The 12,635-nt window shown below is 32.3% G+C and overlaps 1 protein-coding gene across 1 annotated transcript in view; it reads left to right on the forward strand.

Annotated features, from left to right (window-relative positions):
* The first annotated feature begins 265 nt into the window (after positions 1-265).
* Positions 266-12,635, forward strand: part of LOC106462697 — a 32,126-nt gene continuing 19,756 nt past the window's right edge. Inside the window, exon 1 of the mRNA XM_013922642.2 lies at positions 266-591. Coding sequence (XP_013778096.1) covers positions 367-591 — 225 coding nt within the window. The 5' untranslated portion in view covers positions 266-366. The remainder of the gene's footprint in view (positions 592-12,635) is intronic.

Here is a 12,635-nt window from a genome sequence, read left to right on the forward strand (position 1 = left end):
TGCCGACATTTTATGTTGTCCTAAAGAATTCATGAATTTAAGAGAGACTTGTTGTATTCTAAGCTCTCATATCGATAGGCTTTCTCTAAAAACATCCATTACGCTTGTATTTCGATATCAGTTATCGTATCAGAAAGACAAGAATGGAGCCAGTATATATATATATATCTTTTTACTTTACGTGGAGGACAAGCCCGGTTCGATTATCGCGCCACCTAGCGGGAAATCTTTTGTTATGACGCTCGGCTATAATGCTGAAGGACTTGACGTGCATTTCAAAACTCCAAGCGCACGCGGTACTAAACAGCTTTAAGCCTCGCACGCGTGACTACCTTAATTTACCTGACTCGAGATTATATAGTGACTATGTTTGCTTTGGTGCTAGCGTTACTATTAACCAGCAGGGGATGTGATGCGTTTAGTAAACAAAATTCGATCAAGCAATACGACGTACAAAATATTGATCAAGCCAAACTAGATGCTTTACTGAAGTTTGCAGTGAGAGAAATTGAAAAGTTGAAACTGGATCATCACGAACTGGACGAATGTCACGGTCTGGAAGTAGCTAGCCTTCTGAGGGGAAGGAAAAAGGTAAGGAATCGGCAGATAGGGGAAGAATTCGCATTTTTTCTTTGTCCATCACATATTATTACTATTAATCTCGAGTTAGTTTATTAACTAGCTTAAGAATGACCCAATTCAGAAGATGATACATTTATGCAAACAATTGGTTGAGGAATGAACGTACAGTCAGTCATTTAAATCACTCAATACTGTGATGTGTGAATTTGTAGATTATGTGACAACTATTCTGCTTTGTTCATGTTCATATATAACTTTATGATCTTAGTCCTAAAACAAAACTTTGTTATCAGAGTTTCAGTTATGTATCTTTTTTCAAGGAGCTGCACCGTAGTACTGGTGCATAATGCTGGATAATGAATTCTTGGTTTTCGTGAAATTATTTGAACATGTAAAAAATACTTAATTTTGCCCTAAAACAATAACAGAGATAAAACAAATATGCTTTTTTTAAATATTGAACGAAAATGTTTGCTTGATAATATTCGGCAGTAGAATTTAGGGTTAAGTGCAGTTTTGTTTCAAGATTTACTATTCAAGGTGACTAAAGTACATAGAACAGAATATTTAAGAAAACCATATTACATCTAAGCGCCCATGTATAACTTTGGAACTTTTCTTTCTAGTCTTTGAATTTCTAAGCACAATTCTTAAATAAAACAAACTTAGCTATCGATTAAGCTATATGAAACAAACGAAAAAAAACGCTTGTTCGAGTAACTCTGAATTACTTGATTAGTTTGAGCAAACTCACGTTCTTTTCGTTAATTGGTATTCTCTAATGTTCTTTTTTTATTGAATGTAAAGAGCGCAAATTAAAATACGAAAGATGTGAAGACTAATGTTCAGTTTTGATTTTGTTATCTCAATCTTAAAAATAAAAGTTATTAGAAATTGGTATTTTAGAAGCGGTTCTAAGGGTTGATAAAAAAAAACTTTCTACTCTAGAATATTTTGACAAGGCTTTAAAGAATTTGAATTGAAATTAAGTACGCATCTCATAATAATTTTTTTAAGTACTTAGAAAAAAATTAGCAGCTTTTATCTAAGACTTTCTAAGACACTGTAGTTACTATATAGGCTTTTTTGTATCCTCGTACTCATGTCGTTTTAGTTTTTACAAAATATTTGTGTAACTTTCGCATACTTTATGAAATTGATTACGTAAATATCAGTAAATAAGCTTCTCTTGTCTTCGTCAGCAAGGACCCAAAACGAATTTGAATAATTTCATTCTTCTAGAAATTATAGATGTTTTTTGCCCATCTAAAATAAATTAAATACAATTTTTGTTTGGCTGTTCCTGAAGGAGAAATTGTTTGGGAATGAAAAGTAAATTTCATTCTAAAAATCTGCATTAGTTCTTTGAAGGAGCTCGTTTTGTTGAAGCACACAAATTAATTAGTATTTTAGAGGGAAAATTATCTTTTCTTAACTACTCGAGACTACACCATTCAAGTACATATTCCGTAAAGTTTAGAAGTGTCAACCGTTAATTGGTTACATATGTTCGATCGATTGTTGGAGAGTCTTCTTTCACGTTTACCAACACAGTATCGTGGCTAACCGCCTGTCCCTAACGAGAGGTACAGCTGCTGCTTGTTGCACTGTCTCGTTCTTTCCAATATAACAAGCTTTGTCAACCCACTACAGGAAAACGACACGTTTTTTCAACAGACAAAAAGATAGAATAAATCAGAAGGAATGGTTTCTGTTTCCTCTTATTACATTATATTCTGATATCACTAATTCAGTAACATTCTACCAGAAAAGTTGCTAAACATATTCGATAAAAATAAATATCAATTAGTCCTAATCATGAGTGACAGGCAGACCACGAAATGCCTCTATGACCACTCTGCCTTAGGTCACCAGTTAAGTATTCTCATTCTTAGCGGTGTTTTCGGCTTTTATCCTAAAAATACCTAACGAGATAGTCTTGCTTAGTGAATTTATTCAACAACGAAGCAGAATTCTCACATGTAAAAGTTCATTTGCTCTGCTTATCGCATTTGGTTAATGTAGCTATTACTATTTAAATAGCTTAATGTTATATACTAAATCTATCTAATGCTATAAATAACTAAAATACGTATTGAGTTAAAATAGGTTCTTAAAATATGAAAATGGTTTAAGAAAAACATAGAATTGTATCAGAATTTGAGATAACAGGTACAGTTTTAAACCTCTATGATGTGATAAATGCCTCGACTTGTGTTTAAGTATGTAGGGTTAGGATAAATAAAGTTAATTATATCTCATAGCAACTATGTTAATCATGTGATCTATATTGAGTAAACGACCAAAACCGATCGATTCAATATAACTTTTAGAGGATTTGAATAAACTTAAGAATGTGAAAGGTTAATGCTTAGATTTATGTTGGAGTGTACACATTTATGATGAGGAAAGTGACCTACAGTTTATATAAATTATGTTAATTATGTGGTTTATACTGAGTCAACGACCACACCGTGGAAAATATTGACTCAGTGTAACTAATGCTGGAGTTGAATAAAATGGCAACTTCCAAAGGTGGAATGTTTAGACTTGTGTTAGATTATGCCTAACTAGGATAAAAAAAAAGTTATGTATAATCTGTAGTTATTATGTTAACTTCTAAAATCATATTTCCTATTATCTTCATTGAAGATTGTATGAAAAGTGGCGAAATTTTCAGTGTGTAATCTAGCGAAATGGTTAAAGATAAATGGTGCTCGCTACAAAATTTTAAAATTGTATGAAATTTGTTGAAAAAAAAAAGCTCTACTCTAGGGTTTTTGTATTAGTGTTCTAGCTCTCTCTATAAACCTTCCATATCATGAGAGTCTTTCTTCTGAAGTTGTGTGAGGTATTGATATTCAAGTCCAAAAAGAAATAAATCCGTGCTTGCGGACTGCAGTTACCACCCATCAGGGTCCCATATGTCTGTTTAAAGATATGTGAGCCGAATCGTATAAAGGTGTTGTTAAGTCAAGAAATTATGGCTTATATGAATTAGTTCTGTGAAAAATTGATAATTTTTATGATGAGTGTTAACATTTAGTATCACCTATGTAAACATTAATTTATCAGCATTGTTTCAAGATTGGTTAATTGCAGGCTTATTGTTCCGCCGATTACATGCAAGGGTAGGCTGGCGTAAAGGTTGCTGAACTAAATTGTTTCGACAGCTTTGTTTGTTTTCTTTGATAGCTTGTGTAGAGGACGATGTTTCAAAAGTCTTCAGAAGAGCAAAGACGGAAAACTTTCGAAACGTCGTCCTCTAAACTTATGTTTTGTTTTTACAGCAGGCAGTTCCCTTATTCCAGTATACTCATCAGATTTGTTTGTTGTTAAGCGCAAAAATACACAATGGGCTATCTGTGCTGTGCTTACCACGGGTATCGAAACCCGATTATTAGCGTTACAAGCTTTCATACTTACCGCTGAGCCACTTTCGGTAGATTTAGTTGTGAAAGATTTTAACTTCTGTTTGCATTCCATGGAATTTTCGATAGTTATATATGGATTAATACATGTACATTTCATAATGCTAAAATATTCCTTTAAATATTTTTTTTAATGCGCTTAAGAGATTTACTTATTATTAAAATGGGTATTTTTTATAATGGCTTCATTATCCATTAATGAATATGTATTTGTATGGTGACTTGTGGAGTTTAGGGAATGTAAAATATGGTTAATATTTTATCAACTGTAAATTCTATTAAAACTGTATTACGTTGTTTGATAATGTTGTTCTCATTGGTTTTAACATAAGTATAAACAGGATTACCCGAAGGTTGCATTGTTTGAAGACTGTAATCTAATTCTCTACAGAGTGGAGTAATATACAAAGTTATCAGCTGCTTTTTCGGTAGATGTTATGAAATATATTTCATGTAAATAATTTCAAGATTTTTGAATCCTTTTGAAGAAATATTTATGTGAAAGTATTAGACGTAACGTTTTTGCAAAAAAAAAAATCATTTATTGAATATTTCTTATACCCGTTCGAACCATCGCGAAAAATTATTAGTATTTACTTTTTCTTTACTTCAATTTGATATTAGACGTTTAGTAATTATATAAGAACGTTTTTAGTGATATTTGCAAAATTTAAGTCCATTACTCATCATCAGCCTTAAATCTTCATGTTTAGCAATGGTAAAGTTTCAAGTAATGACATGTTGAGTAGTTGTGTAAATGTAAGAAGAACTTAAACAATCACACTTAGAGAAAATAATTTTGTTCGTCATTATTAATGTTATTTAAAACAAAAACTGTTATAATTAAAAAAATATGATTCTGGTAGGTATAACTTACTTTCGGAAAGTTAACATTACAAGTTGCAGGTGAGTAATTGCTGTAGTGACTTATCCTGAGTAATAAATTTTAGATTAGTAAGATCTATGTTTTTGTCAATAAACAGAACAATGAGAAATACTTTACTTTTGTTTCGGGTTTACTTGGAAAGACTGCTGACAAGTAACACGTTATAGCTAATTTAAATTGATTATAAACACATGTGGAATTTGAATTAAAATTGGTTTGAATAAACTAAAGTTGTTTACTGTAAAACTTCGTAATACCACGTAAAGCGAACAGAAAGCTTTTGTTTGACATTTATTAGAAGTAATTCCTATATTAAGCTTAAAGGATTCTATTAGTTCTATGTTTTTTATCGTGGCTACATAGATAACGTTTAATAGGTTGAGAAAAATAAGGATTAGTTGAAAATTTGTAATTTTGAGAAATTTTAACCTTACTTTTTCTTTTAACTCTATAATCTAGTCCAAATGGGTAAATAGTCACAAGCTTGTTTATCCAGTAATTCTTTCTTTCTTTCTTTTAGGTCAGTTTTGTTAACATTTTACATATTGCATTGATTGAACTAGAAAAACCTTCCAAATTAAGACCAGGAAAATTAAAATGTTCATAGAGGAAATTAATATATTTCTTTTTGACATATGGTCTGTGTCTGTTCATTCTTCCACGTTATTTTCCTTTCTGACATAAAACACGTGTCCGCTAATTTTTTTATGTTATATTCCTTTTTTGACATAAAACACGTGTCCGCTAATTCTTTCAGCTTATATTCCTTTTTGACATAAAATATTTATTCGCTAATTCTTCCAGGCTATATTCCTTTTTGACATAAAATATTTATTCGCTAATTCTTCCAGGTTACATTCCCTTTTGACATAAAATATTTGTTCGCTCATTCTTCCAGGTTACATTCCCTTTTGACATAAAATATTTGTTCGCTCATTCTTCCAGGTTATATTCCTTTTTCACATAAAATAAGTGTCCTCTAATTCTTCCAGGTTATATTCCTTTTTAACATAAAATATTTGTTCGCTAATCCTTCCAGGTTATATTCCTTTTTCACATAAAATAAGTGTTCACTAATTCTTCCAGGTTATATTCCTTTTTGACATAAATTATTTGTTCGCTAATTCTTCGAGGTTATTTTTCTTTTTCACATAAAATCAGTGTTTGCTCATTCTTCTACGTTATATTTTTGCTGACTCAAAGAAAACACGTTAAACCAGTTGATTTCTTCAGGAATTAGGTCCAGTTTTTTTTAACTTATTTTAAAATTATTGTGTCATTGTTTCACTGTTTGTTATAACACAACAAAGAGAAGCAACATCAATATAAATAATAATTTATGCTAAGACACATTAGTATATTTTTAGGCACTTAAAGAAATTAAGTCTGTCATAAAACTATCTAATTAGCAAATTCAAAACGTCAACAGCGTTTGTTTGGATGTACGTCAATTATATAAATTTCAGAATCCTTCCCACACAGAGACACCGAGGGCTATCTGTATGTAGCCGTCCATAATTCTGTAATGATAGGTGAGAGAAAGGAAGCTTTTCAACAGCACCCATTAGCCAACTTTTATCTACCAACTAGTGATATTTGGCCGCCACTCTGATAGCGCACCCACGGCTCCAAGTGCGGAGAACAGTTTGTGGTAACAGGCAGAGAACCACAAGTCCTTGGATTCACAGTCCGGGCACGTTCTTATACACCACGCCCGATCCACCGTTAATTATCAGTGTTATACCTTTATTCGTGCGAAGTAATGTTAACTACTACATTTTCATATCTGTTTATGGATGTCTGTTTGACTGTTGATGTTTTAAGATTTTGATGTCTGTAAGACTGTTGGTGTACGCATGACTATTGATATTGGTGAGACTGTTGAATAACTGAAAGAAAAAGTTTTCACCTCTTGATTTTGGTATTCGTCAATCAATGTGAGAGAGTGGGTGAAGAAGTAGAAGAGTCGTTTGTCTACCCAAACTTTGTACAACGATACACACCTGCTTGACGCAATGACATATACAAGAACAAAGAAACTTAGTGGTTTCTCATAGCATTTCAACGTTTACAATAGAAACACTCTCGACACTATGGTTTGACATTTCTTGTGTAACAACGTTCTATTTCATTATTTAGTGGATGTGTGATTATTTTCTCAAAAAAGTACTTTAGCACGAGAATACCTGCAGTTAACAGCCTAAAAACCTACTATTTATTAGCACCAACGTATTACTTTTGGGATATTACATTAATACCATCTTACACTCTTTCTTTTCTAACGTCTTATTTTACATACTTGTCATTCTAATATCTCATTAATTTCATTCTTCACTCCTTTATTTTTAATACTTCATTAATGTCATCCTAAACTATTTCCGTTTTAATGTTTTACTAACGCTATCTTAAGTTATTTCCTTTCTAATGCTCCATTAATTCTGACCTACATTATTTTGTTTTTGTAGTGTTTCATTCGTGCCATCCTACACTAATTCTTTTAGAATGTTTTCTTATTGTCATAGGAACATTTCTTCCTCTGTATTGCAATATTTAAAGCCTGGCATGGCGAGGTGGTTAAGGTGCTCGACTCGTAATCTGAGGGTTGCGGGTTCAAATCCCCATCCCACCAAATATGCTCGCCCTTTCAGCCGTGGGAGCGTTATAATGTGACGGTCAATCCCTATATTTGTTGGTAAAAGAGTAGCTCAAGAGTTGGTGGTGATGACTAGCTGCTTTTCGTCTAGTCTTTCCCACTGCTAAATTAGGGACGGCTGACGCAGATAGCTCTCATGTAGCATTGCGCGAAATTGAAAACAAACGTACAGAAGTAATATTTAATTCTTTCTTACTTTTGTTTATTTTTCTAATGTGTTGTCGTAACACAATAGAATTATTTCTACAATATGTTTTGTTAATATGCATATTTTTGTTCGTTTCTAATTTGTCAATAACGTCTCAACAGCAACAGTCATTAAGGCCATCACTTCGGTCACTTCTAATCTGCGTACAACGAAATTTCTACATTATGTTACTTATGTTAACAACACCATTTGTTTTGTTTTTCTCTCTATGCTATTTATCTTTGTTCCTAATGAATTACAAATTCAGATTTATATACTTTCATTTACTTACCACATGATGTTAGTGCCATCTCTACGTTCTAATTTCCATTTATTATAAAAAACACCTTTGCTTTATTTTCTTGTTTATTTTTTGTTAATATGACATTAATAACGTAGGCAACGTTATCGACCCAGATTGCCTGAAGAGAACCCATACAGCTCGAACCTACCGTTCTCGTCAAGTCATGATACGGTCTTTGTTATCCAAAATGTTTCATATTACAATTGTATCACTACAAAGTTAAGAAAACACGAGTAATAATTCTAACTGAAAAGCTAGATAGCCTCAAAGTATCTTTTGACTGGAAAGGTTTGAAGGTTGTGTACACAAAATATAACCCACAATCTGTCATTACTGTCATCTTCATATTTTTCCTCTTCTAATACATCATTCATGTCATACATATTTTATCTAATTTTCAAAACGTTAGTAATGTCTTTTTTTACCTTATAATATGTCATGCATCTTTACTTTTATGTTTTTATGTTTTTTTAACACTGATTGAAATGTTTGAATGTACAATACTGAAGAAGTATTTTTTTTGTAAAGATTAACAAAACTGATACACATTACATTTTCATATTAAAATAAATAGATAGAACTGAATATTTTGAAAGCTCTTTCAAAAAAAATTAAAGTCTAGATTGAGGAAATGGGATATTTTTTGTCACTGATATCATAATTTTGACAGCCGTCGATTCGATTTACACAAACTTTAGAAGAAATGTATGTGTAATAAAAAATCAAAGTAAAACCTGGACAACTTACTCCCATTGTATTTTTTTACTTTTTTGTTCTTATAAAATATTCGCTAGTAGTTTCACAGCGTCAACTGCATCAACGTTTATTGACTCTCTAATATGCTTTTAAATTGCATACACATAGCTCGAGAAAGATTCGTGTATATATATATCGATATCTTTATTGTGATTTGAAAACTTATTAATCACAATTTTGATATACGGGATTTTTTTAAATAGTTGTTTTACTAAACCGTGATTCTTTGCAAAATATTCAACACTGATGAAATAGAGTTTAGTTTCTCCAGGATTTGTATCTAGTTATACCAAAAATAAGTATTATGATTTGTTCATCGCTTAGTAAGCGATGAAAGACTTGGCACGATTCAATACTGACGACTTTAGTAACTATGCATTTTGTATGCTACGTGATAAGAAGTGTTGAAGGATTTGGCACGATTCCATATTGGTAACTTTAGTAACCATGCATTTGATGTGATACGTGATAAGAACTGTTGAAAGTGTTGACAAGATTCCACTGTAATGACTTTAGTAACCATGCGTTTTATGTGCTACGTGGTAAGAAGTGTTAAAGGGCTTGACACGATTCAGTACTGATGACGTTATTAACTTGCATTTTGTATGATACTTGATAAGAAGTGTTAAAGGGCTTGACACGATTCAGTACTGATGACTTTAGTAACAATGCATTTTGTATGCTACTTGATAAGAAGTGTTGAAGGACGTAGCGCGATCCAATAGTAACAATATATTCTGCATGCTACAAGATAAGAAGTGTTGAAGGACTTGACACGCCACATTAGCAGCGCTTGCAATCTGCACAGCTGACGCAGTTATTATCTGCCGTTTTGATGACCAGATAACAGGCGAGGCTGGCACGATACTTCTCCTACACCTACCGATATCGTGCTAACAGATGGAATAGACATTTGACAAACGCTGCGGTTTATTAATACATGTACTTAAATCTTCAGTTGGGCTGGGCGTTTTTTGTTTTGTTTTTTATCTATACGTAGTTATCAATCAATCCATAAATGTGTTCCTCCACAACTACTGCTGTGTGTGTACGTCTACTCGTGAATATACACAGTAAAATATAATCGATTTTTCACATATGAGTCATTCTGCTCTAAAATGAACTCCGCCCTCACACGTGTTTCGTATATTCTAATATGGAAAACATCCCCCATAAAAACTGTTCTAACAAATATATTGAACTTAGTTAACTAAAACACTTGTCGAAATGAAAACGTTTTTTCTGCGAGTTGAGAAAATTACACTCCGAACTGAAGCCCGTAAATTCCAAATTACTTCTAAAATTATAATATAATTATCACCATATACACTGCAAGTCGTGGAAAAGTATAGATTTACAAGGATAAAGTAATCCGTATATAAATAGCTCACGCATAGAACATCAAATACTAAGTTAGGTCACAATGAATATAGCTAACAAGAACGAAGGAGACTAATGTCAAGTATATATCACATGTTTAAAAACTTACAGTAAATCTTTTACCCAATCTTATTTGAAAACAACGTTTTTGGTTTTCGTGAACTTATCAAATTTTGAGAACATGACTAAATTATAAGAATGGAAGATGTGTGGTAGACTTTCAGAGTTTAATGTAATGATTTCGTTTGTTTGTAATGAAGCACAAAGCTACACAATGGGCTATCTTTGCTCTGCCCACCACGGGTATCGAAACCCGGATTCTAGCGTTGTAAGTCCGTAGACATTCCGCTGGGCCACTGGAGGGCATGTAATGATTTAGTGATTGAAAGCAGTAATATAAAGTATGACAACATTCTACATTATACTAATGAATCAAAAGTAGAAAAACAAATTTCACTTCCAAGCGCTACCTGGTGGTTAAAGGTAGAAATTTTAAAGTTTTGAAATATAAGTAAAAAATTAGTACGATTCTTTGTGGTCAGAATTCGAAATACAATAAGAGTTTTTGAAACTCTACTTCGTGGTTAAGAGCGAAAAATTAAATATAACCTTCAAAACGTTATCTAAAAGAGAAAAGTGGATTAAACTTTCTGAGAATTGTGTAGTTTAATTTGAGACTTATAGAAACCATACTGAAATGAATTTGGTTTAGAACTGATAATATAATCTTAATGACATTCTCTTTAATAATAACAAAAGCGTGTATTTGGTACCAAACGTTCCTGTGTCGTGACTGTATAAGTGACAGTAAGGGAACATTGATATTTTTCATCATTAACGGTTTGATATGAACAAGAGGTTGAGAAGATAGCGCCGTTATTCGTAGTCAAAAATGTGTCTCATTGACAGAAATGGACTTTCTCTTGACAGTAAAGCAAGAAATATTTCCAGCAGCTATAATACATTTATTACGTAACATGAACTTCCCTAGGTAGAAATGGAAAAATGATCTTTGATATAAGCCTCAAGCATTCACGATAACAAATTTAGAATTATTTATGTAATATCTTTAACATTATTTCTTATTTGTGGAGCAGTGTTTCATATTATGTTATATATATTCATGATTACCAGAGTTGTGCATACTTAAAAACGTAACGTTTTAAAATAATTAATTTACGGGAAAGTACAGACCCGTTAAAACAAGCTTAACGAACCAGTTACAATCGAAGGTATAGTACGGATGTAGTATACATCATGTTATTGCACGTTGCTACAGGACAACAAGGGGAAGAACATTAAGACACCAGCGGAGAAACTGTAGCTTGAACGACGGTAGCATTACCGTCATGCTTTCTTCATAACTAGGTAATAATCTGCTCATTGCCGTAAAATAACTCCATAAAGATCCTTGTGCACATAAAACAACCAATAACAAGTTTTAGAAGGTTATGTCTTAAAGATGGCAGTTTCATTTTCACTTTTCCTGATAAGGGAGAGAAAATAAAGGCGACTTAATCTATTGGTCTTTAACCACGTGAAATACCCACTGTGTGATCAATAGAGTCGTGTAAGAACGGAGGTTTTAAAGTATACCAGCTCTTCACTAAAGCATAAATAGAAAATCAATATTTGAAAAACGAAGATCTGGGTCGTTTCTAGCTGTTATCTTTCACTTATTTCGATAAATAAATTTAATGATTTTTACACTGATAATGTCACGGTGTGTGTTTGTTTTTAATTTAGAAATGAAATCGATAACTTCCATACATTCTCGTGATCTTAGTTGGAAGAAGGTTCTCCTTAAACATAGAATATTAGTAAGAATGGATATATAATTATTTAGTTTTCATAAACTATCAAACTCATCCTTACTTTTACTAGACCAAACTTAATCATCATTCATTTCTAACACTAAACAATATAAAGTCTGACAACATTCTACGTTATACTAATGAATCAAAAGTAGAAAAATAAATTTCACTTCCAAAGCGCTACCTGGTGGTTAAAGGTAAAAATACAAAAAATCTCATTTACTTAGATTTACCATTACGAAGATGAAGTGTGTCTTTATGCAAACGTTTCAAATAGTCAAATATTAGAATAAAGTTTGTGATACTGAAATATATATATATATTACCTGCTTTATGATAAAGTATCAGATCTGTGGACACGTTAAAAAGCAATACCTGGTTTATGTTATTAAGAAAGCTTCAATACACGTTATGTTAACTAGGGAGAAAACACGTGCTTCGCGTACGAAACATTGTTTTAGTTGTGGTACTTTGTAGTTGAATGCACAAAGTTTATAAAATGTAAAGGCCATGCTGTGTATTTACAGTAATTGAAAAAGGTAAGTCACCTGTGTAGACTTCTCATGTACGAGGTTAGGTAATTAGAGTACTGAACGAATCCGATGGCGTCTCAGTGACTGCGATATTAAATCTAAATGGGTT

The sequence above is a fragment of the Limulus polyphemus genome, unplaced genomic scaffold, assembly GCF_000517525.1.
Source record: "Limulus polyphemus unplaced genomic scaffold, Limulus_polyphemus-2.1.2 Scaffold1227, whole genome shotgun sequence".
In the NCBI taxonomy this organism is placed as follows: Eukaryota; Metazoa; Arthropoda; class Merostomata; order Xiphosura; family Limulidae; genus Limulus; species Limulus polyphemus.